This window comes from Nyctereutes procyonoides, unplaced genomic scaffold (assembly GCF_905146905.1).
Source record: "Nyctereutes procyonoides isolate TBG_1078 unplaced genomic scaffold, NYPRO_anot_genome, whole genome shotgun sequence".
Classification (NCBI taxonomy): Eukaryota; Metazoa; Chordata; class Mammalia; order Carnivora; family Canidae; genus Nyctereutes; species Nyctereutes procyonoides.
In genome coordinates, this window is record NW_026575139.1 from 3,957,745 (window position 1) to 3,981,873 (window position 24,129).

At 54.1% G+C, this 24,129-nt stretch overlaps 1 protein-coding gene and 1 long non-coding RNA gene across 3 annotated transcripts in view; one reads left to right on the top strand and one right to left on the bottom strand.

Annotated features, from left to right (window-relative positions):
* Window positions 1–1,340, bottom strand: part of YY1 (YY1 transcription factor) — a 33,790-nt gene extending 32,450 nt beyond the window's left edge. The window contains exon 1 of the mRNA XM_055303887.1: window positions 556–1,340. Within this exon, the coding sequence (XP_055159862.1) occupies window positions 556–1,222 (667 nt within the window). The 5' untranslated portion in view covers window positions 1,223–1,340. The remainder of the gene's footprint in view (window positions 1–555) is intronic.
* A 6,246-nt stretch (window positions 1,341–7,586) lies between these two features.
* LOC129496095 (uncharacterized) lies at window positions 7,587–23,755 on the top strand. Of its 2 annotated transcripts, none has more exons than XR_008661659.1 (3): window positions 7,587–8,678; window positions 14,439–14,652; window positions 23,416–23,755. It is a non-coding gene; the product is annotated as an uncharacterized LOC129496095 (long non-coding RNA). The 2 variants fall into 2 exon arrangements; XR_008661660.1 differs by lacking the exon at window positions 23,416–23,755 and having other exon boundaries at window positions 7,587–8,332; window positions 8,536–8,678; window positions 14,439–21,072.
* The last annotated feature ends 374 nt before the right edge of the window (window positions 23,756–24,129 follow it).

A 24,129-nucleotide genomic window follows, 5' to 3' on the forward strand; every position in this document is an offset into this window, starting at 1 on the left:
GAGCGGAAGGCGCCTCTCGGGAGCGGCGGAGGGTCCGGGGAAGGGAAGGGAAGAGGAGGGGGCGGGGCGCGGACGCCCCCCTCCCCCAGGAAGGCCGCGGCAGGCCCGGGCGAGCAGCCAGGCCGGGCGCGAGGGCGGCGCAGCCCCGCCGCCGGGCCCCCCCACCCCCACCCCCACCCCCGCCCTCACCCTCGGCCTCGCGGGGAGCAGGCCGGGCGGGGGTGGGGGTGGGGGCGGGGGCGGGGGACAACGGGCCGGCGGCCGTCCGTTGGCCCGAGCGCGCCCCGCCCCGCTGCGCCGCGCCGCCCCGCCCCGCGCCGCGCGGCCGCCCCGCCCGGGGAAACTACGCCATTGCGGCCTAGCGGGCGGCGCCGCGCCTCCCGCCGCCATCTTCGGCCCGCCGGCCCGCCGCCCGCCGCCCCCGCCGCGGCCCGCCATCTTTTGGGGCCGCCATACTTGCCCTGCGAAGAAGATGGCGGCGCCCATCACACACATAAAACATGGCTTCCCTTCAAAACAAAAACATCCCGGGGGCCGGCGCGCGACGGCGCTCACCTGAGGACCACATGGTGACCGAAAACTCGCCCTCCAGGGTCTTGATCTGCACCTGCTTCTGCTCCCACTTCTTGTTGCCCGCGTCCGCGCCGCCCGCCGCCCCGGCCCCGCCGCCGAGGTAGCCCTTCTTGCCGCTCTTCTTGCCGCCGCCCTTCTTGACGCGGCCGCCGCCCGACGACGACGAGCCGCCGCCGCCGCTCTTGCCGGCCGCCGCCACGGTGACCAGCGTCTGCTCGATGTAGTCGTCGTCGCCGCCGGCCGGCGCGGGCACCGGGATGAGGATCTGGTCCTCGAAGCCGTCCTCGGCGCGCAGCCCGTCCGAGTCGTCGCCGCCCACCACCTCCTCGCGCGTCTGCACCAGGATCACCTCCTGGTGGTGGTGCACCTGGGTCGGGTCGTCGGTGACGAGCGGCTGCAGCGCGATCATGGGCGGGTGGTGGTGGTGGTGGTGGTGGTGGTGGCCCGCGTGCCCGTGGCCGCCCCCGCCGCCGTGGTCGCCGCCGCCGCCGTCCTCGTCGTCGTCGTCCTCCTCCTCCTCCTCGCCCACCACCGTGGTCTCGATGGTCTCCACCGGGATGGTCTCCACCTCGATCTCGTGCAGCTCCACGATCTCGGCCGGCATCTCCGAGCCGTCCGTGGCGATGTAGAGGGTGTCGCCCGAGGCCATGGCTGAGGGCTCCGCCGCCACGGCCGCGGCGGCCTCGGCTCCGGGGCTACGGGCGGGCGGGCGAGGAGGCGGCCGGCCGTGGGGAAGGAAGGCAGAGGGAGGAAGGCGGCGGGCGGGCGGGCGGGCGGGCGGGGGGAGAGGGGGCGGGCGGCGGGGGGAAGGGGCGGGCGCGGCGGCGGCGGCGGCGGGCTTCCCCGCCTCCTCGCCTCGGTGCGCCCCGCGCTCGCTCGGCCGCTGCTCGCCCCGGCGCCCCGCCTCGCCGCGCCTCGGCCGCCCGCTCTGGCCGCGCCTCCTCCCGCCCTCCGGGCCGGCGCTCCGCTTCCCCCTTCCTCCTGCGCCTCCGCCTCCTTCCACACAAATACCAACTCCTCACCCCGAGCCCAGATCTCGCCGCCGCCGCCGCCGCCACACTCCGCTCAGCCTCGGCCTCGCGAGACTTCCGCGCTGGCCTCGGCCCGCCCCGCCTCGCTCCCACTCGCCCGCCGGCCCTCTCGCTCCGCCCCCTCCGCCAATCGGTCTGCGCGTTCGCCGCCGCGGCCCCGCCCACTCACCCGGGCTCCTCCCGGACTGGGGTCGCAGGGGCGGCCCCCCGCGCGCGCCGGCCGGCCGTGGCGCGTGACGTCAGCACGCCGCCGCCGCCGCCCTCGCCGCCGCCGCCGCCCTCGCCGCCGCCGCCGCCCTCGCCGCGAGTCGCGCGCCTCCCGCCCTCCGCGGTGGCCCAGCCGCGAGCCCCGCGAGCCCCGCGGCCCCGGCCGCCCTCGGGACAGGGCGTCGCCGCTGCAGCCGCCGCTTCGGGAGCCGGTGAGCGGTGCGCGGCCCCCGGCGCCGCGGGGGAGGGCGGGGCCGGCTGCGCGCGGGGGTCGGCGGGCGAGCGGCCCGGGCGCCGCGCGGGGGAGCGGGCGGCACGCGGGGCGGCCCCGGCGCCCAATAAAGTCTGCTTTGACGGGACACGCCTGTGCCTCCTCCTTCGCGTCGGGCGGCGTTTGCTCATGGCGCGGGGCTCCGGGCGGGCGGCGGCGGCGGCGGCGGCGAGCGCGCGGGGCGGGCGGACAAAGGCGGGCGCGCCGCGGAGGCGCGGAGGCGCGGAGGAGCAGGTCCCGGGCCTCCGCCGACGCCCTGCCTTTCCCTTCCCTTCCCTTCCCTTCCCTTCCCTTCCCTTCCCTTCCCTTCCCTTCCCTTCCCTTCCCTTCCCGCGCCGGGGCTGCCCGCCCTCCTGCTGCTGCGGCCCGCGGAGCTCGGGAGCACCGGGCCGCGGCCGCTCGTCGCGCGGCTCGGCCCCTTGCGGCTTTCTAGAATTCCCTCGGGAGCGCCCCTTTCTTCCCTCTGCAGCCAATCGGTGTCGCCCCGACCACCGTCCTCACCAGTTTCGCGCTTCGCGGACGCTCCTCCTCGAGCCCCCCCCGCCCCCCCCGGCCTGCGCCGGCCTCACCCCGGGGGCGCCGCGTTGCCCGGCGCTGGCCGCTCCACCTGCCGCGGAGCCCGGGTTCTCCCGCGCGCGCCCCAGCGGCGACCGAAGCCTCCCCCGGTCCGAGTCTAGCCGCGTGCGGCGAAGCGGCTTCGCCCTGACTCGTGCTTTTGGCCCACCCGACGGGTTGCTTTAAAGCCCTAAAGACTCCCGGGTCTTCAAGAAAACCTCGGAAAACCGTACATCTGGGAAGGTGTCCTCGCCGTCGTGCTCGTGTGGCCAGCGTAAGGCCCGTGCGAGTGCCTTGATCTCCTGCAGCAGCCGTCCTGCAGTCCACGCCCCGGGAGGGATCAGGCCCAGCCTGTTTGAAACAGCAGGTGTCTTTGGTTACATGTTAGAGAAGAGTGGGTGCATGCTGATTAAAAAAAAGCGACTTGGTCAACTTAGGTTTTACTTATTTCTGAATGCCGTCATTTGAACTTGACTTTTGAGAGTTTTAGTGTAAGGAGCGAAAAATTAGATCGTTTTCTCTCTGAGTCTCAAAACCTGAGTAATTCCCCTTGGAGTGCTGCACCCACACAGTTTGGCAAAGTCGGATCTGTTGAAAGAAGTCATTTCTGGCTTCATAGCTTATAAATTGTGCGTAAATATTTCACAAGCGAAAACCGATTGCGGGAGAATTTTTGTGTGTGGCTTAATTTCCCTTTCCCCACTCTCCAGTAATTGATGGGGAAACCCGTCTAAGTAGTTGATACGTCCCCATAGATAGGAGAGAAATGGGGGGAGTACCTGCTTAAGTAGCCTAGCTTCCAAGTGGTAGATCTATAGACGTTCACCATCAAGTGGAGAAAGCTCAAAGGGGTTTAAGACTTGAGAAGGATGGCAGGTGCGACACCGCATTAAGGTGTTCCTTTTTTTTTTTTTTTTTTTAAGATTTTATTTATTTGTTCACAAGAGACACAGAAAGAGAAAGGCAGAGGAAGAAGCAGGCTCCCTGTAGGGAGCCCGACGTGGGACTTGATCCCGGGACCCCAGGATCACGCCCTGGGCTGAAGGCAGCACCAAACCGCTGAGCTCCCGCCCCCCACCCCCCCCACCCCCCTCACCCCGGGCTGTGTTCCTAACTGCTTTCCCAGCACCTGCTCTACAAGTAGGTTTTAAAGATTTATTTTAGAGGGAGGGAGTGTAGGGCAGGGAGGGGCAGAGAGAGCATCTCAAGCAAGCTCCACTCCAGATGTGAAGAGCACGATGCGGGGCTCTGTCTCCACCCTGAGATCAGGACCTGAGCCGAAACCAAGAGTCAGTCACTAAACCAATTGAGCCACCCTGGCACCCCTCCACAAATAGTTTTTACAATTCCCCCAGAGCAGGGGCACCTTGGTGGCTCAGTGGGTTAAGTGTCTCACTCTTGATTTCAGGCTCAGGTGGTAAACTCAGGTTGTGAGATCGAGCCCAATGTCAGGCTCCTTGAGTGCAGAGCTTGCTTGAGATTGTCTCTCTTGCTCTGCTCCCCCCATCCCCCCCCCCACTAGCATTCTCCCTCTCTCCAAAAAACAAAAAACCCAAAAAACAAAATTTACCCCAGAGGGCTGTTGTGACTAGATGCTCAAAGATAGTGTGTTACTTTGGCTCTAGCTTGCTTGCACTCGCTACTAAAAGTGACAATTTAAAAGGACAGGTTAAATTGCCATTTCAGAGCCATGGGACTTTAGGGATAATTTAACTGTCTTTACTCTTCTGTTTGGCCAGAATGAATTGAGCCAATGAGTTCCTTCTGAATGTCTAGAGTCTCTTTTTGCTTTGACAACCGGACAGGTGATTAATGTCAGTCTACAACTGAGTGCCTTGTACATGGAATGATTGATTGCTTTTTGGTTTATCAAAAAGTGAAGTTCAAAGCACCATGACAGTAGTTGTGCGTGATAATGCTTGACTCAAACATCTCAAAAGCTCTGACTTTGCATGAGGCTTCCAGTCTTCCACAGAATGTCATCAACTGCAGAAAAAACTCGAATATTGGAAGAATCCTAAAAGTCATGCAGAAGTTTTATTGGGGCTAGAGAAGTCAGAGCTTACTAATGGCTGAGGAGATGGGAAGACAAATATCCTTTTTTTTTTTTTTTTTAAGATTTTATCCATTTATTCATGAAAGAGAGAGTTGCAGAGGGAGAAGCAGGCCCCATGCAGGGATCCCGGCGCGGGACCCGATCCCCAGTCTCCAGACTCCGGCCCTGGGCTGGAGGCTGTGCTAAACCGCTGAGCCACCTGGGCTGCCCCCTGATGACAAATATCCTACAGGGATTGTGCCCTTTGGCCACCTGAGCGGGACAAAGATGCGGACTGTTAGCTACAACTCTTGAAGTCTCCTGCCTCCCTCATTTCCCCAGTGGTTTCTTTCCAGAAACTCCATTAAATGCTCAAACTGAGTTTTAAGAGGATGTAGTTTCAGGACACATGGAGAGGGCAAAGTTCAGGAGTGAGAGGAAGAATAAAGGGTGTGAGTTAAAAGATGCTGGTATTTACCATTTTCAAACAGTCTTATTTGTGGATCATAAGGAGGCTGGCTGTTAAATCTAATTCTGCCTTATGTGTATCTCTGACAGGTTAGGAATGGTTCAGGTAGTGAACTCAGGATGCTAAGTAATTTCCCTTACCACAGGGATGCTGGGGTGGCTCAATCCGTTGGGTGTCTGCCTTTGGCTGAGGTCATGATCCCAGGGTCATGCGGGGTCCGGCTCCCTGCTCAGTGTGGAGCCTGCTTCTCCCTCTCCCTCTGCCTGCCACACTCCCCCTGTGTGTGTTCTCTGTCAAATAAACGAATAAAATCTTACAAAAAAAAAATTCTCTTACCACAAACTAACGTAGCTTCTTCATGAAATTGCCTTTGGTTAGTTTAATGTGTCGTCCTTGGGAGATTGCCTTGGTGGGCAGTTAGGCACAGGACAAAGATTGTTAGAGCTGTGGGTATTTTTGCATTTTGCCTGCAGGGAAAGCAGCTGAGAGAGGACCTGCTCAAGGTCACAAGGTCACGTTGCCAGGGCTGCAGGTAGAGCTGGCATCTGCATTGTGTTAGCTCTGTGGGGAGGGGCGGCAAGGTGGGGGTGGTGGGAGGAGGTTGAACGCCATTCTAGTTTAGGTCCATGCTGAGTTTCAAATAAAATACTTGGGAAAATCAGGTTGGAATTTCATGCTCGGGCATATAACTTAGTTCTACCCAGTTGGTATCAATACAGGTCAAATGAAGGGCACCTTGGGTGACTCAGTTGGTTAAGCAATCTGTCTTAGGCTCAGGTCACGATCCTGAGGTCCTGGATCAAGCCCCAGGTCACCTGGCTTCCTGCTCAGCAGGGAGCCTGCTTCTCCTCCCTGCCCCCTCTACTTGTGCTCCTTCTCTCTCTCTCAAATTAAAAAAAAAAAAAAATACAGGTCTAATAACACATAGGTGTGTACTTGAATAAACTAGTTCCTGGTTGTGGGGTCTGTGAAATCTCGGCTGTCAGAAGGATGCTCCCTTTCCACCGATGCATATTAGATTCAGAGATTAAGTGGCTATAAGATATCCTAACTACCTGCTTCTTAAGCTGCTATTTATGTAACATCTTATGTCCTTTACTTTTGTAAGATCTTCAGTAAATTCTTTTTCTGAGGTCAAGTAGGTTATTTCAGTCTGTCGTCTGGTTACCACCCATGACTCTAAGTTGAAGTCTGCAGTCCTAAATTAGCCTCGCTGTTCTCTACTTCTTAGTGCGGTAGGGACAGAACAGCTTACAAGGTCTAGGGAATTAGCTTGGCCTTGCTGAGAGTCAGGGGCATAGCAGCCTCCCTGTTTTCTCCGGAAAGAGGGGTGACCTGGGGAGTTAGGCAGGTCTAGCTGATTGTTCCTCTTGCCGAGTGCCCCAGGGACACAGCCGTGAACCAGATGACACACTTGTCTTCATCGAGCCTGCAGTCTGGAGAGGATGGGTCATGAACAGGTGGGTCACAGGTACTTGCCATGAATCTGGTTGTGTAAAGTCCTAGGAAGAAGAGGAGAGGCCGGGGACCCTGTCAGGTAAAAGCCTTCCTGGGTAAAAGGCAACCCGGCCGGGACTCACAGGTTGAAGGAGCCAGAAAGAGCCTGACCCAGCACTTGGCTGCGTACTGGCCTTTTTTTTTCTTTTATGCTAATTTCTATTTGGAAAAGGAGTAGATAGAGTAAATCAGGTGATGAATGTGTAAATAACGTGGCAATCCCGTAACCCTTGTTTTTTGTCTTGGAAACTCATCAAATTCGCGGATTCACCCGCTGAAAATGCTGCTGGCGTTGGCTACGGTTTTCTCGCCCCATACTTGGTTCCTAACATCATGTCCTATTTTGTTTTGTTGTCTTTTATGAGCTATTCCCCGTTCAGAATTCACACTTGAACTTGGGGATTGATAGCGGAAATCATTTTGGAGTTCCAGGCCTTGCAAGTTAGAGGAGCTATAACACTGATCAGTGGGAAAGGCAGATTGGAGTCACCCAAGCTTGGGTTTGGGTCCCTGTTGTGCTGTTTATCATCCATGTAACATCAGCAAAGGCTCGCAACCTCTAAACCCTCCATTTCCTGAGCTGTAAAGGAAGCCTAATGATGCCAGCCTTCGGATGTTATAGGGGAGTGCACGGTCATGGTAAGTAAAATGCCCAACTTGGGCGTGTGGGGTGCTTGTGCTCTTCAGAACCAGTTATATTTTTTTCCTACCCTTCTCTTTCCTAGGTTAGCCAGCTCCTGCCACTCACATCTCAGTTTCCGGGCTCGTGCTCTGCATCAGGCACTGCTGGCTTGATGGCTAATGCTTATAGACGTGCTTATAGAGGGGACCCAGCACTCCTGTGGTTTCTTAAAGCAGATGAAAATTCACATACCAGCCAGCCTTTTTTTTTTTTTTTTTTTGAGAGATTTTTCCTATCAATGGTAAGTATTAAATCTCTATAAGCTAGGTGGATTACTGTCTGTTAAAAGTAGAATAAATAGCTTGCTTTTATGTTTTCCATGTTGATCAGAACTCAGTTTCTCCACATTGGAGCTTCCTTTGGAAGGGTCTATACTGTGATCCAGCTGCTGGTGTCTTACTGCTCACTTTTCTTGTGGCACAGGTGCTTTGGCTGGTGGCGGGGTGGGTGGCTAAACCTAAGGAGACTTGGCGGGGGCGTTGTCGTGGGGTTCAGCTGCCATGGAAACAGCAGCCTGAGGTGAGAGTCAGGGAAGAGGAAGGCTGTTGGTCTCTGCCCCATATTCTAGCGAACCAGGTTCTGTTGCAGAGTTGCCACGTGACTTCCTTGGCACACTCTGGTGCATGATTCTTTCCTCCCTTAGGTCACATTGCAGTTTTGAACTTGGCATTTAAAGGATGATGGAGGTAGGCAGGAAGGACTATCCTATCTAAACCGTGCCATCCTATTACTACCCGAGGAATGGATTGGGAGCGTCCTTGCGCCGTTTCTGCTCAAATGGCAAGAATGCAGTCATGGGTGGCCTGCATCTTTTTCTAGTGATGTTTTCAACCTGAGCCTTCCAAAGGTGGTGTTTGCCCTGAGGTGGTGTGAGGCTGTTGCCATTCTAGATGCCACTCTCCACCATCTTGCCTGCTCCCGTGTTCGTTGAAGAGCTGGCGCTTCATCTACACTCTTCCTCTCGAACCTGAGCCACACCAGCCCTTAGCTGACTTGAGTCACCAGCACTCAGGTCTGTATTTTGTCCGCTGCAACTTCCATCACCTTGTTTCCCCCCTTCAGCTGCTGTATCCCGGTCCTTGTTCCAAAGAGCAGCACTCCATCTGGAACCTCAAAACCCGATTCCTTGTCCTCTCCAACTCCTACCTTCTCTCCCGTTGACCCTCGGCTTGAGCCTCAGACCTTCAGTTTTCTGATCCCTCCTTTCTTTCCTAGATTGGAAATCAGTCCGTGGTTAATCATCAGCATCCTCAGCATCACACTCTGCTTCTCTCTGACCAAACATCATCCTCGGATCAACCCACTTTTGTCTCTCTCCTTCTGGAACCCTGGGACTTTCTGGAGGAAACACTACTCACGTAGGTAGACTTTTGCCATAACTTCTGGTCTCTAGCATCAGCTATGTGTTTAATGTCACTTGACGATTCTCCTTGTTTGTCCTAATTCCACCTCTCCATCATTTTGTTCAGCAAATTCTCTACTTTCCTCCAAGTCCTTAAGAAATGTGCTTGTGGCCCTCTCTCCCCCTCCCCGTCCAGCCTCCTACTTGAAGAATATTGGAGGGATCTGGATTCATTTGTCCAGACACCAGCTGTCCCTTTGTAGCTGTCTCCCCTGCAGAATAAGCAGCAGGCTCCCTCTGTTCTCTGACCCTGCAGGGCTGCTGACTGAACCCCTGTCCCCCACCTGTGCTCTGCTCCCTGCTCTCTGTCCTCTGGGCCCTTCTACCTTAGCTTGTCTTCGCTCCCTGACAGGCCATCTTTCCCTGGCTCTTCTCATTGGATTGTGTCTCTCCTAGTCTTTAAAAACTAAGGCTCGGGCAGCCCGGGTGGCTCAGCATTTTAGCACTGCCTTCAGCCCAGGGCGTGACCCTGGAGACTGGGATGGAGTCCCACATGAGTACCACATCGGGCTCCCTGCATGGAGCCTGCTTCTCCCTCTGCCTGTGTCTCTGCCTCTCTCTCTGTATTTCTCATGAATAAATAAATAAAATCTTTTAAAAAATAAAAAAATAAAATAAAAAACAAGGCTCTTGCTTGACCCCGTGCCTCCCTCTAGCCATTACCTGTCTCTTGTTCCCATCCAGGCATCCTGAGCCTGTCTTTCCAGCCTTTATTTGGTGTGTGTGGCCCCAGGCCCCGTGTCTCCCAGCAGCCTGCCAGTCATTCTGTCAGCCACCAAACAGATGAAGGCTTTCTGATCTCGCCTCCTTGCCTTCTCTTGCACCTGACCTGATGCCAGCTGCTGCTCTGTCCCCGGACTTCCCACCTATGCTGTCCTCAGCTCTCTGCTTGGGCTCCATCTTCTCGAGTGTGACTTCTTTTCTTTTTGCCACCCTCCTTGTTCCGCATGGCCCCCCAGGTCATTGGGTCCCCACATGTGGCTCCAACAGCCCCCTGCGTGCTGACTGTTCTTCACTTCTGTGCCTATTCTGGGTTCACCCCAGAGCTCTGTTGCACTTCGCCCTGTTCCAGACAGCCCTGCTCCGTGGCCCACGGCACCCTAGCCACCCTGCCAGCCTACCTGTGTCTCCATCTGCGCCAGCCCGGTTCCTCCAGCAGTTTCCTCTCCTTAACACCCATTGCTCAAGACCAAATTTGGGACTCCGTCTTAGACTCCTCTCTCCCCCTCATCCCCTCCTAAATATTTTTCAAAACCAACTTTTCTGCATTCCCGCTCCTCTCATCCTTGTGTAGGCTCTGGCTCTCTGTCACCTACGCATTTGCCAACCAGCTGCTCTACCCGCCGCCACCAGCCCCTCCTTCCTCGGGGGTCTCCTGAATTTCTCTCCCGCGCTGATGGGACCACGTCACTTCCCTTTTCAAACTTCTCAGGGGCTCTGGGAGCCTTAAGACTACCAGCCCCTCGGTGTGATGTTCCTACCTGGTGGCCTCTTCTTCCAGCCTTTGAGCCCCCTGCAGACATGCACACTGTGCTAGCTCGTACCTTGTTTCCAGACAGTTCGTTTTCCTAGGCCTAAAACATCCTTTCCTACCTCCTCCAATTTTGTCTCCCAAAGCTGCTCAGGTGACTACTCTGGGAAGCTTTCGCTGGAAGGGTATTTCCATAGTTACCATTGTTCTCCCATTATAGTGGAAGTGACCGTTAATAGTTCTGCTTTCCCACAAAATCGTACAATGTTTGAGGGCAGGGATGGTGTCTGGCTGGCCTCTTGTTCCTGGAGGGAATTGGGGCCAGTCCAGTGCAGGACACGTGGCAGGTCTATCTGAGCAGGAGTCCCTGCTGATGCTGCTCCCTTGTCCTCCTCCACCCTCCTGCATGTAGAATGAAGTCCAGCTGGGTTTTAACAGGCATAGCAAAAAAAAAAAAGAGAGAGACAGACCTGGATTGAATATTTGTTTCACCATTTATTAACTAAGTGACCTTAGTTACATGAGTCTTTTACCCCTGGGGTCAGTTTATCTGTAAATTAGAAATACTAATGTTCAACGTTGTTGCAAAGTTAGATTGAAATCACGTGCATGGGGGCGCCTGGGTGGCTCCGTTGGTGAAGCATCTGCCTTGGGCTCAGGTCATGATCCTGAGGTCCTGGGATCGAGCGCTGTGTCTGGCTAAGCAGGGAGCCTGTTTCTCCTTCTCCCTCTGACCCTCCCCCCGGGCTCATGCTCCCTCTCTCAAATAAATAAATAAATAAAATATAAAAAAAAGAAACCATACGCACAGTGCTCCTGGCTGTAGGAGGTGGTAATATGCTTCCTCCTTGTTACTATTTCTCTGCTTCCTCCTGCCTCAACCCCTCCCTCCCGAAACATCCAGCTTCACAAATTTCATCTCTAGTTTCCCTGCTTTTGGTAGTTCTCCCTGCATTAAGGAATGCCTTCCTCAGATCCACCAGCCTCTTCACGCATCTCCACCCATTTGGCCTCCAGGCATGCCCAGGTAATTCAGTTAGAAATAACCCCTGTAGCATAGGGTGTTCCCTGCAGACTATCCTGTTAGCAGTCTTTTAATTACCTGTAGACAGTTCCTGCGTTGAAGACCTTCCAGAAAAGGCAGAGATGTTTCTCCTTCAATTTTGTAGCTCTCCCTTGCTTCTGACAACCCAGGGCCTGGTACATCCTAAGTGTTGAGTGAAGGGCTGTTGACTGTGACTGGTGTTGGAAGGAAGAGGAATGCTTCTTTGTGGGGTTAAAATGTTGTCAGCGTCTTAAAGGAATCAAACCCTCTGGGAACTTGGAATTTTAGCTTATTTGCCCATAAGATTTTTTGCATGATGTGAATGTCCACTTGCAACCAAGTAAGTGTCTAGAAATTAAACATAATTCTAGAAAATTCATTTCAAGCACAACGAAAAATTGTTAGTCTGGAAATTAGTTTATAATGTGAAGAAAGTAAAGATTGTTCTTTGCTCCGAGCTACAAGAAAGTGGTGTGTATTTCTAACATTTTTCAAAAGCATATTCAAAAAGGAAATTCTTAAAAAAAAACAAAAGAAATTCTTTAAGTAGAAAGTGCTTTGGGAAGATAGTTTTTTTTTTTTTTTACTTTATTTTTTTTTTTATTTTTTTTATTCATAGAGATGCAGAGAGAGAGAGAGAGGCAGAGACACAGGCAGAGGGAGAAGCAGGCACCATGCAGAGCCTGACGTGGGACCCGATCCAGGGTCTCCAGATCACACCCCAGGCTGCAGGCGGCGCTAAACCGCTGCGCCACCGGGGCTGCCCTGGGAAGATACTCTTATTTTGACCTGCTCAGAGGAAGCTGATACCATTCTTCGTCCAGCCCTTTTATTTTTTTCTAAGTTTTTATTTATTTAAGTAAACCCTACACCCAACGTGGGACTCGAACTCGTGATCCTAAGATCAAGAGTCGCACGCTCCACCAACTGAGCTGGCCAGGCGCCCCTCATCCAGCCCTTTTTTTTTTTTTTTTTAATTTATGATAGTCACACACACAGAGAGAGAGAGAGGCAGAGACATAGGCAGAGGGAGAAGCAGGCTCCATGCACTGGGAGCCCGATGTGGGATTCGATCCCGGGTCTCCAGGATCGCGCCCTGGGCCAAAGGCAGGCGCCAAACCGCTGCGCCACCCAGGGATCCCTCATCCAGCCCTTTTAAAGAGAATGGTGTCACAAGTGAGGTCCTGTCACAACCACCACAACAAAGAGAGAGTCCACATAAAGAGACCATTTCCTGTGGAAATAAATGCCTTATTGATTTATGTGTTAATCCAACGGTTAGCAGGTTGGCAGAGCTCTTGGCGTTACCGACTGATAAAGGTGTTTATAGACCTGCTCCCACGTATCTCTCACAGCCATTAAGTAGTGATTTCCCTAGGACACAGCTCCTCCCCTTTCTTCCCCAAACCAGTGAATTCTAGATGCAAAGCCTCCTCATTGTGAGCATGGAAGCAGTCCACTTCTGGCTGCAAACGAGGCAGGTGGCCATGGCCTGCAGCGAGCTTCTGGTGTTCCAGGTTGCGAACTAGCCACTGCTTACTCTTCACACACGCTGACTTTTAAATCCCATCTCCCAATGAAGCAACTTACCTGTTACGTAACAAAACGTGTAAATCTTCACAGGCTGGAGATGGGGAGGTGTCTTGACTGTACGGCAGCATATTCTCCCCATCAGCTCAGTACCAGCAGCTGGCTCTCAGGTGGCCCTCGTGTAAACTGAGGTCCCACATCAGAAACATCTTCTAGAAATGACCTAGAGGAATAGCCAAATGCATTACTGTGTGTCACAGTATGTTTGTGGAGCAGGATGTGGGGGTCCCTGTGGCGTCCACTTTGTTTATGGCTGATGACTGCCCTTAGCACCCAGTGCTCCCTCCTTATAGAGCCCCAAAATTTTCATGTCATGGGGCAGGGAGAAATCCGATTCCCTAGGAAAGGGCTGAGGAACTGCCTTTGCTTCGCAGATAAATCGTGCTTGGCTAAACATCCAGGCCCATCTTGTTTCCTTTAGCCAGTGACTGTTCTGAGAGACAGTCAGAGGGAATGTGACCCAGTTCTGGCCAATGAAATATTAAGGAGAGGGTGTATTATCGGAGTGGCTTCGCTTCCCAATGAAAAGGTAAAGCTTCCAGAAAAGACTGCCTCTCTTCCTCGTTCCTGCCCCAAAACAATGTGATGACTAGGGCTGTTGCAGCCATTTTAGGACTGCGAGGAAGAGACTTACAGAATTAAGGTCATTGGTGGTAACAGCCCCGTGGAGCTGGGAACCCACGGGTACCACCCAGGCACACACACGAGCCATTGCACGGGTCTGTTCATGAGACTCAGGAGCAGGTTGGACCATCAGTTCCCTCTGAGAATAGGGTGTGCCATGGAATGGAGGAGTTGGCGCATCAGAAGGGGAATCTCGGGGATCCCTGGGTGGCTCAGTGATTTAACGCCTGCCTTCAGCTCAGGGTGTGATCCTGGAGTCCCAGGAGGCCTGGAGTCTCGAGTCCCATGTTGGCTCCCTGCATGGAGCCTGCTTCTCCCTCTGCCTGTGTCTGTCTCTCATGAATGGATGAATAAATCTTTTTTTTTTTTTTTTTTTTAAAGAAGGGGAATCTCTGTTCTATATGGCTGAAGTGTTTTCTCTTGGTAATCTGATAGCCCATCCGTGTGGAACATTATAAAGCCATTGATTTTTTTGTATATGTCGGGTTTCAGTTTTGTTAATGGTTTTAATAATATAAAGAAATGCAGGTAAGATAGTCAGAAATGTAATAGAACACTGAGTTATGTAATGTAGTCCCGACTTTCTTTGGAAAAAGGTAGAAAAAATTGGGGAAGTAAGTATGTCAAAACAATGGTTTGCCGCTGGGAATTGGCATTCTGGGCAGTTGCTTTGTTTATGTTTGTGTGTGGTTTTCACATACGGGTTCCCCCCCCCCCCCCCGTTTTAATTTTTTATTGCAGTTAAAAGACAAAGCATAAAATTAACCATCTTAGCCTTTTTTTTTTTTTTTAATTTTTTATTTATTTATGATAGTCACAGAGAGAGAGAGAGAGAGAGGCAGAGACACAGGCAGAGGGAGAAGCAGGCTCCATGCACCGGGAACCCGACGTGGGATTCGATCCCGGGTCTCCAGGATCGCGCCCTGGGCCAAAGGCAGGCGCCAAACCGCTGCGCCACCCAGGGATCCCCTTTTTTTTTTTTATAGTAGGCGACACACCCAGCACAGAGCCCGACTCAGGGCTGAGCTCACGACCCTGAGATCAAGACCTGAGCTGAGATCAGATTTGGATGCCCAACCGACTGAGCCCCCAGGCACCCATCACCTTCTCTGTGTGTTTAAGTCCACAGCACGGGGGCATCAAGCACATTCACTGTCATGCAGCCACCACCGTCTCCAGTACAGGTCACCTTGCAGAACGGTAAGCCTCCGTCCCATCCCCGCAGCCCTGGCTCCCACCGTTCACCGTCTGCCTTGGCGAATGTGACCATTGCGGGTGCCTCACATGTGAGTGCCTCCTGCGGGGTCTTTCCCTTTGTGACCTTCACATCTCAGAATGTTCTCCGGGTCTGTCCATGTGGGAGCAGGCATCAGAATTAGTGTGGTATGTACGCATCGCATCTTGCCTGTCCGTTCTTGTCTCAGTGGCCGCTCGAGACTGCTTCGATGTTGTGAATAATGCTGCCATGCACACAGGTGCACAGATAAGCAGGTATTTTGTAGTCAGGAAAAGTAGCAGGGGTGCCTGGCTGGCTCAGTCGGCAGAGCATGCGATTCTTTCTCTGGGGGTTGTGAGTTCGAGCCTCACCTTGGGTCCAGATCCTACTTCAAAGTGAGAGAGTAGCAAATGAAGGTCTTGGGGCACCCAGATCATCTGTGTTGAATTTGTACGTCCCCACCTCAGTCCTCATGCTCTATCAGGGCTTCTGAACACTTAGACAACAGTAGCATTTCCCTGCCAGAAGGGAAAATTAGAACCTGGACACTCTCCCCCCGCTTGAAAGCCTGATGGCCGCACAGGGTTAGCTGCGCTCACGTGCTCCACCTGCTTCCTCCGGGAGTCCTTCCTGTCCTTCCCTTGCTGGGCAATGGTGACTCCAGCCCTGACGCTGTCCCCAGAGAGGCTGGTGCTGTGCCTACACCCTCCTTCCCTGTCCTTCCAAGCTATGTCGGCTGTCTGTCTGTCTGTTTCCCCAGTGAACTGTATGGAAGACAGAACAGCCACAGGTCAGTTCACCAGCTACCTGGGGCTCCCTGTGGTCACCGCCCTGCAGGGTGCCTGGGACTCGGGGACAGGCAGGGCGAGCAGTGCAGGGCACGCTTCACCCAAGCCTCTTCAGGTAGAGGAGGTCCTGTGGGAGCTCGCTCACTTGGTGGGAAGCACAGCACTCGAGGCATAAAAGACCCTCCAGGGGCACCTGGGTGGCTCAGTGCATTAAGCATTGGACTCTTGGTTTAGGTTTTTGTTTTTTTTTTTACTTATGATAGTCACCGAGAGAGAGAGAGAGAGAGAGAGAGAGAGAGAGAGAGAGAGAGAGGCAGAGACACAGGCAGAGGGAGAAGCAGGCTCCATGCACCGGGAGCCCGACGTGGGATTCAATCCCGGGTTTCCAGGATCGCACCCTGGGCCAAAGGCAGGCGCTAAACTGCTGCGCCACCCAAGGATCCCTTGGTTTAGGTTTAGATCATGATCTCAGGGTCGTGAGATTGAGTCCCTCGTTGGGCTCCACGCTCAGTGCAGAGTCAGCTTGAGATTCTTTCCTTCTGCCCCCTCCCCCTGCTCTCTCACTCTCTCTCAAATAAACACAATTTTTTATTTTTTTTTTAAGTTTTATTTATTTATGATAGTCACAGAGAGAGAGAGAGAGAAAGAGGCAGAGACATAGGCAGAGGGAGAAGCAGGCTCCCTGCACCGGGAGCCCGACGTGGGATTCGATCCCGGGTCTCCAGGATCGCACCCTGGGCCAAAGGCAGGCGCCAAACCGCTGCGCCACCCAGGGATCCCAAACACAATTTTTTAAAAAAGCCCCTTGAACTGATGTAGTCCAACTACTTGAGATACCCAGGCCAGGTGTCCAGGCATGAGGCTGAACTGAAAAAAGTGCCTTTCCTGCCACCTGGCAGCCCCCAGCAGGGCTGGCCTGAGCCAGCTGTGGGGCACTGACCCGTCCTCAAAAGCCTTTGGTGGGCTCTGCTCCCCTCTGCCAGCTGGCTCTCGCTGCCCCTGCAGGCTCTCCTCGGACACCCAGATGTGCCTCCTCTCTGCCTGCCTTCTTGCCTCCGTCAGGTCTTCCTCCCCAGGCTCTGCCTCTGCACACGGGCCCTCACTGCCGCCCCCAGTGCCCCCCAGCACTGCAGCCCCCAGAAGTCCACCCCCTTCTCTGCAGTCGTGGTCCTGGTTCCCGGTGCCTGCCCACCCACCCGTGCGTGTTTATGGTGCTGGCGCAGGGCTCTGGGCTGGTGTGTGTACAGGGCCTCTCTCCCCTCTCCCCTCCTCTTCCTCTCCTCCCTTCCCTTCCCTTCTCCACCCCCCCCCCGCGCCATCCCCTCCCTCCTCCCCCTCCTCCCTCTGCCACCCTGTACCCCCATGCTACCTGAGCCAGGAGGAAGGGCCCAGGGATGCATGCTCTTCAGTACTGGTGACCTTTGGCACGGCTCTGAGAGCACAGAGAATTGAAGACCAGCCTCTGTGTGGAACTGGAGCAAGTTGGGGAGTAAGGGAGGGCCGGGAGCCGGAAGGAGGCTGGCACCCACCCGTGGGTCACTGGGAGAAGTGCACCAAAGCTGCTCCTGCCGGTTAGGGAGCTGGAAGCTGCTTCCAGAAGCACGGGGTTATCTCTTACACGTACAGTGAACTGAACAGAGTTCTTTCTTGGAGAAGGAGGAACAAACACCCCTCCTTGCTCGTCGCTGCCTCTGCAGCTGTGCGCCTGCCATTCCCCGCTTGCTGCACCCCCCTCTCCCTTCTCGCTCCTTCCTTCCCTCCCGCGCCTCCCATGTCCCTCTCCACCTCTGTTGTTGGCCCTGCCCTGTCCCTGTGGTCTGCCTCCCCTGCGGCTCCCCACAGACCCTCTTTCACACGGAGGCCGTGTCTGTACATTCCACACCTGTGTCTGCCAGCCACGGCGCTCTGTGTTATTAATAGAGCCAGTAGATGACTTAGGGCTTGGAGCTTTTTATTCTCCTAGAAAAATTCCAGCTGGTTATTTTTTTTCAGTCAACGGGTTTTCATTGATTTTCCTCCCCATGGATCAATGATCTTGTACCAAAAAGCTCACCACCACCCTGAGAAATGCAGGCCTGGGCAGGAGCCCCAGAGCCTCAGAGGTCTGTGTTTGCAAAGCGGAGCCCCGGCCCTTTTGCTCGCCCTTACAGCCCACACCCCGGCACACACCTGAACTGGGCACCCACCTCCTTCCTCCCCGTCCAGTTATCCAGCCGGCGCGCAAGCAGAGTTAGGTCTCTGAGGCACTTTGCTCTCCTAGCCTCATGCTGGGTCCTGCGCCGCTTATGGGAAGGCAGAGACCAGGTCAGGACCATCCCTCACGCTCCCTGGTAGCTGGGGTTCTGGACGACAGTCGGGTTCCTTCCATCAGATGCCCTATTTGGAAGGCAGACGTTAAGGGTAGGCTTTGGGGTATATGGGCGGGTGCCGTGTGCCCATTACAGGCTGAACGGCTGTGTGAGGAACCGGGAGGCAGAGGCCCCTCTCCACACGAGGCTTCCCCAGGACAGGTTTTCTGGGCATCACCAGGAGGGCCTCTGCGCCCCGGGGCCTGGGCAGTCGCTACAGTAGCGCCTGCACTGCTTTCTGATCCCTGCACCTCCCTCCCCCCACTCCTGTGCTGCACATGCTTGGCTCTGGGCCTGGTGGTGGCCTCCTGGTTCCCCACCTTCTGACCTGAGACCTTTCTGGCAGCTCAGCCATTCCTGGGTCCCTGGCGACAATTCTGTAAGCCATTGTCCCTTTGAAATATCACCCCTGCAAAGAACCCACTAAGGGCTGGATGTCTGGGTCCCTGCTGGAGGCCTGCGTTGCAGCCTAACCCCATTGGAGGGCATGAGGAGGCCAGGCCTTTGTGGGGGAGTGGGTTGTGTGGGTGGAACCCTCCCCGAATTGGTTAGTGCCCTTGTGAGTGAGACCCCAGAGAGCTCCTCTGCTCCTTCAGCTGAATGAGGTCACCATGCAGCCTCCAGGACCATGAGAACTAGTGTTGTGGGTGAGCCTCCCCCCCCCCGCCCCATGGTTACGGTAGCCCCAGAGGACCATCCACCCCTCCCCGTTTCCAGGTTGGGGTGCCTGTTGGTTCTCCCCATTTGATTGTCAGCTGCTTGAGCACGGGCATTGTGCATTAGTGGTGCCCCTGCAAAGAGCTCACTCAAAGCTTGCTGAGGAAAAGCTGGGGTCAGCTGCCCCCCACCAGCCCCCCATGCCCCAACAGCAGCATGTCTGGCTGCAGTGGTCACTTGGGAACTGGACTGAGGGTCACAGCCCCTCCGGGAGCCTCTGCCTTCCAATTCCCAATGCAGATGGCCCTTGGCGTCAGGGAGGGGACAGAGCAAACCAAACCACCGCCACTTGGTACCTGGAATTCAGCCTGTTATCCTTGCAGGTGCCTGGTGTTGCTTCAGGCTGTTGAGACCCTGGCCTTGGACTAAATCGCAGATTGGTTTTACAGAGTTCTGATCCCACAAACAACCCAAACCCATCCTAGAATCCAGGAACTCTGGAGGAAAACCAGGGTCATGGGTGTGTCTCTGTGTCCTGAGGGCAGATTTCTAGACAGACCACAGAAAGAACTCTGGAACCTAAGTCAGCTTACAAGTTGTAAAACAAGTACAGGCTATTTCTGGAGGGATCACGGGGAGGTGAGGGAGCCGCCTGGATCGACCCGGGAGGTCAGTGGGGCGGTCAGCATGAGGAGACTTCCTGGAGGCAGTTCCTCCACCGGGGCGTCTCTCCTGTGTCCAGCTTCAAGACGAGCTCAGAGTGTGTGGCAAAGACGGTGCAGGGCACCTGGGTGGCTTGAGCATCTGCCTTTGGCCCAGGCCATGATCTCAGGGTCCTGGGATCCAGGCCCGCATCAGGCTCCCTGCTCAGTGGGGAGTTTGCTTCTCCCCCTGCCTCTGCCCCTCCCTGCTGCTTGTGTGCGCTCTCTCAAAAAAATAAATAAAATCTTTAAAAAAAAAAAGGCAAATTAAGTGGGACAGAACGTAGGAAGAGAGCGAACCGAGCAGCCTGTACCTGTGTTGGCATGAGAGCATGCGTGGCTGGGGCCCCTGTCTCTGGAGCCTTTCCTGGTTGTGGAGGGAAATGCTGTGGGGGACACTGCACCCCCGCATCTGGTGGTGCTCTGACCAAGGCTTTGTGTGGAGGCAGGGAGCATTGGCCCGCAGCCCGAGACCTGAATCCTGTTTATCTCTGCTGCTAACCCCCTGTGTGCCCTCTGGGTTGAAGTATTTATTTTATGGCATCTATGAGAAGTATCCACCCCCACCCCCATCACAACGTGGCCCATTTCTGCTAGTTTTTTTTTTAAGATTTTTATTTATTTATTTATTCATTCATGAGAGAGACACACACAGAGAGAGAGAGAGAGAGAGAGAGAGAGAGGCAAAGACAGACACAAGGCAGAGGGAGAAGCAGGCTCCATGCAGGGAGCCCGACATGGGACTCAATCCTGGGTCTCCAAGATCAGGCCCTGGGCTGAAGGTGGCGCTAAACCGCTGAGCCACCCTGGCTGCCCTCTGCTAGTTTTTACCTGGGCTTTCATCTCTAATTTGCAGTAGCATCCTGGAGCTCAGGGCCCAAGGTGGGGAGCCTGCGGACCAAGGAGCACCCCGCAGCCAGACTGGGGCAGGGGCTCCATCTAACCTGCTTCTGTGGGTGGAGTCACCTGGCTATGGAGGCCGTCCTCTTGGGAGATAGCTTTCTCTTGGGAGATTGGTCACTAACCTGGCTGGGTGTCAGGTGCCTCAGTCATCCTGAGGGGCCAGTTAGTGAACAATCTCCCAAGAGAAAGCTATCTCCCATGAGGATGGCCAGGGGTCAGCTGTCTTTCTCCCCGTGCCCAGCCAGCGCACAGGAAATGCAGAAAATGTTGGTTGATCCAAACAGAGGTGCTCGACAGTGAGTGGGCAGTCAGTTGCTTTGAAGCCGGGTCCAGGCCATACCTAACAGGTGTGTGAGCAGGTGCTATGCTGCAGACAGGTGCTGCTGCTGCCTGCTGTGGTGAGCCCTGGCAGCTGGCACAGGGGGCTCTGCTGGGTAGTGACAGCTGGACCTAGCTGGAGCCCGTTCGGGATGGGGCTCGCAGGTGGGTGCTTAGCAAGCTCAAGTGGCTGGTATAACCACGCTGGGTGCAGCAGGCAGGCAGCTGGGTGAAACACTGAGACGAGCAGAACGGTGGGGGTTTGGAGCCGTGGGACATTGTCTCCAGTGCACCTGGGCAGGCGGCCAGAGCCCTGCTGGCTGCATCAACCTCAGGAGCGTCGTCCCCCAGGTCTCTGGATTCAACCTTCATTCTTACTCCAGGAAGGCCTCCAGGGGCTGTTGGCTGGGTGCCAGGTGCCTCAGTCGTCCTGAGGGCCTGGGTACCATTCCCACCATTTCACGCAGGAAGAAACTAAAACCCAGAGAAGAGGGATCCCTGGGTGACGCAGTGGTTTAGCGCCTGCCTTTGGCCCAGGGCGTGTTCCTGGAGACCCGGGATCGAATCCCACCTCGGGCTCCCGGTGCATGGAGCCTGCTTCTCCCTCTGCCTGTGTCTCTGCTTCTCTCTCTATCTGTGTGACTATCATAAATAAATAAAAATTTAAAATATATATATATATATATATTTTAAAAAATCACTTAAAAAAAATAATAAAACCCAGAGAAGAGAGATGCGTGGGGGGGCTTAGTCGGTGAAGCGTCTGCCTTCAGCTCTAGTCATGACCCCAGGTCCTGAGGCCTGGCTCCCTGCCCCTCCCTTGAGCCTTCCCCATGCTCATGCTCTTACTCAAATGAATAAATCTTAAACCCCAAAAAGCAGAGAAGAGTGGCCTTGCCTGATGTCAAGCAGCTAGTAAGTGGCAGAGCCAGAATTCAAACCCCACTGCTGGATGCTGAAGTTTTACTCTCCTGGTTTTCAGTTTTGCAAATAGAGTCGGCAAGGAGTAAATTATGTTTTTTTTTTTTTAATCATTGGGATTATTTTCAGGAGAATAATTACAAGGTCAAAGCATAGGACCACTTTCAGAAATCTTGATGTATTAGTTGTCAAAATTTGCCCCCAAAGAGGGTGCATCAACTTATGTGAGGCCAGCAGCAGTGAAACAGCTTCACTGTTAAATGGAGTCGCTCCTTCTAAACACCGCTTCACCTTAGAAAGGGCCCCTGTCCTGGCCTCAGCCCTCCCTTCTCCCTGCTGGTCAGCCCACCACAGAATTTTGTGATGAGCTCTTTAGGGTTTTAACTAGGATTGCATTGAACTTATGAATCACTTTTCATAAAGTTAAGTCTTCTAATCTGTGGTCATGGTCTATTTTGCCACTTACTGAGGCCTCTAGTTCATAATGGAGTTGTTGGTTTTTTTTTTTTAAGATTTTATTTATTTATTCATGAGAGAGAGACAGAGACAGGCAGAGGGAGAAGCAGGCTCCTTGCAGGAGCCTGATGTGGGACTCGATCCCAGGTCTCCAGGATCACACCCCAGGCTGAAGGTGATAAACTGCTGTGCCACCTGGGCTGCCTGTTTTGTTTTAATTAAGCTCTAGGCCCAATATGGGGCCTGAACTCAAGATCCCAAGATTAAGAGTCACATGGTCGGGGCAGCCCTGGTGGCTCAGTGGTTTAGCGCCGCCTTCAGCCCAGGGTGTGATCCTGGAGACCCAGGATGTGATCCTGGAGACCCAGGATCAAGTCCCACGTCAGGCTCCCTGCATGGAGCCTGCTTCTCCCTCTGCCTGTGTGTCTCTGCCTCTCTCTCTCTGTTTCTCATGAATAAATAAATAAAATCTTAAAAAAAAAAAAGTCACATGGTCTTCCCAATGAGCCATCGAGGCGCCCCCACAATGGAGTTTTCATTTTCATTTCTCCAAAGAGATCTTGGACTTCATTAACATGCGTATGTTTGAAAAAAGAAAAAAAAGAAAGATGCGTATGTTTGAGGGGTGCCTAAGTGGCTCAGTCAGTTGAGTGTCTAACTCTTGATTTGGGCTCAGGTCATGATCTCAAGGTCCTAGGATGGAGCTCCCGGGCTCAGCAGGGAGCCTGCTTCTCCCTTTCCTTCTGCCCCTCCCCCCACTGATGCGAGCTCTAAAAAAAAATAAAATCTTTTTTAAGAAGATGCCTATGTTTGATGTCCTTGTAAATGGCTTGTTCTTCATTTTCTAATTGTTGTAGCTAGAATATTTTAGATGGAGGGATTTTTTTTTTGCATACTGATTTTTATGCCCGGCAACCTTGCTAAACTGTTGTGTTCTGATAACTTCTCCGTTAATTCGTTGACTTTTCCTGTCATCTGTAAATAATGCCAGTTTTGTTTCTTCCTTTCGAATCTTTATACCTTCTTTTTTCCTTTGCCTTAGAGCCTTGACCAGGACCTCCAGTACCATTTGACCCACGCTGGACGTGGTGACAATGGGCCTCTTTGTCGTGTGTCCGTGCTCACAGGAGAGCCTTCAGCGCCCCAGCATTGCCTGTGATGTGTTGGGGGTTTGTAGCTGCCCTTTATCAGGGCGAGGAAGTCCCTTCTGCTCCTAGTTTGCTAAGGGCTCTTCTCATGAATGAGTCTCCAGTTTTATCTGCAACTGTAGAGAGGATGCTAGGACTTCTCCTTTTTTCTCTCAAGTAGTCTGTGATGCTGCCTTTTCCGTTTACCGAAGCAGCCTTGCACTCCTGGGAGAAACCCAATGTGACGGCATTGTATTATCCTTTTTAGGTATTGCCAGGTCCAGTTTGTTACTCATGTAGGACTGTTGCATCTGTGCTCACCAATGAGATTGCCCTGTGCTTCTCTTTCTCACGTTTCCTCTATCAGATTTTGGTGTCAAGGTTATGATTGCCTCACAGACTAACTGGGCAGTTCCCTCTTTGTGTTCTGAGTTAACCTAAGGCCCGAGCCCTTTGTTCCCTAAAGGCTGTGAAGGGGCGGCTGGGTGGCTAGGTTGACCGAGTTTCCAACTCTTGATTTCATTTCAGGTCATGATCCCACGGTTGTGAGGTCCAGCTCTGCATTGGGCTCCATGCTCAGTGGCTGGGGAACTGCAAAGCTGCCATATCCTCAGCACCTGCCTTTCTCACTCCTTCCCTGGGTGTGGTGGAGAGCCTCCTAGATCTCTTCAGGGCAGCAGGTGATTCATTTTGGAGATGGAAGGAATCTGTCCTGCATTGGGAATAAACTTATGATGCACATTTGGGGGGAAAAAAAAATCAGTGGGGAGGCTGCTTGAGATTCTCCCTCTCTCTCTGCCCCTCTCACCCCATTCCCTCTTGCTCACTCTCCCTCAAACAAATAAATCTTGAAACGCGTATGAGGAGACATCTGGGTGGCTTAGTGGTTGAGCATCTGCCTTTGGCTCAGGTTGTGATCCCAGGGTCATGGGATCGAGTCCCACATCGGGCTCTCCGCAGGGAGCCTGCTTCTCCCTCTGCCTGTGTCTCTGCCTCGCTCTCTTGTGTCTCTCATGAATAAATAAATAAAATCTTTAAAAAAAAAAAAAAAGCCTGTGAGAACCCCAGGTGGGACCATCTGGGCCTGCTGTCTGCTCTGTGGGAAGGTCAGCTCCTGGGCAGCTTTCTCTTCCAGAAATCATAGCCCTTACTTCCCAACCTGTCAGACCACACAGACTCCCACCAGACCGTGTGCGACGGTCAGGGTCACGCCCAGGCCTCCCTAGGGAGTCTTCCTGAAGC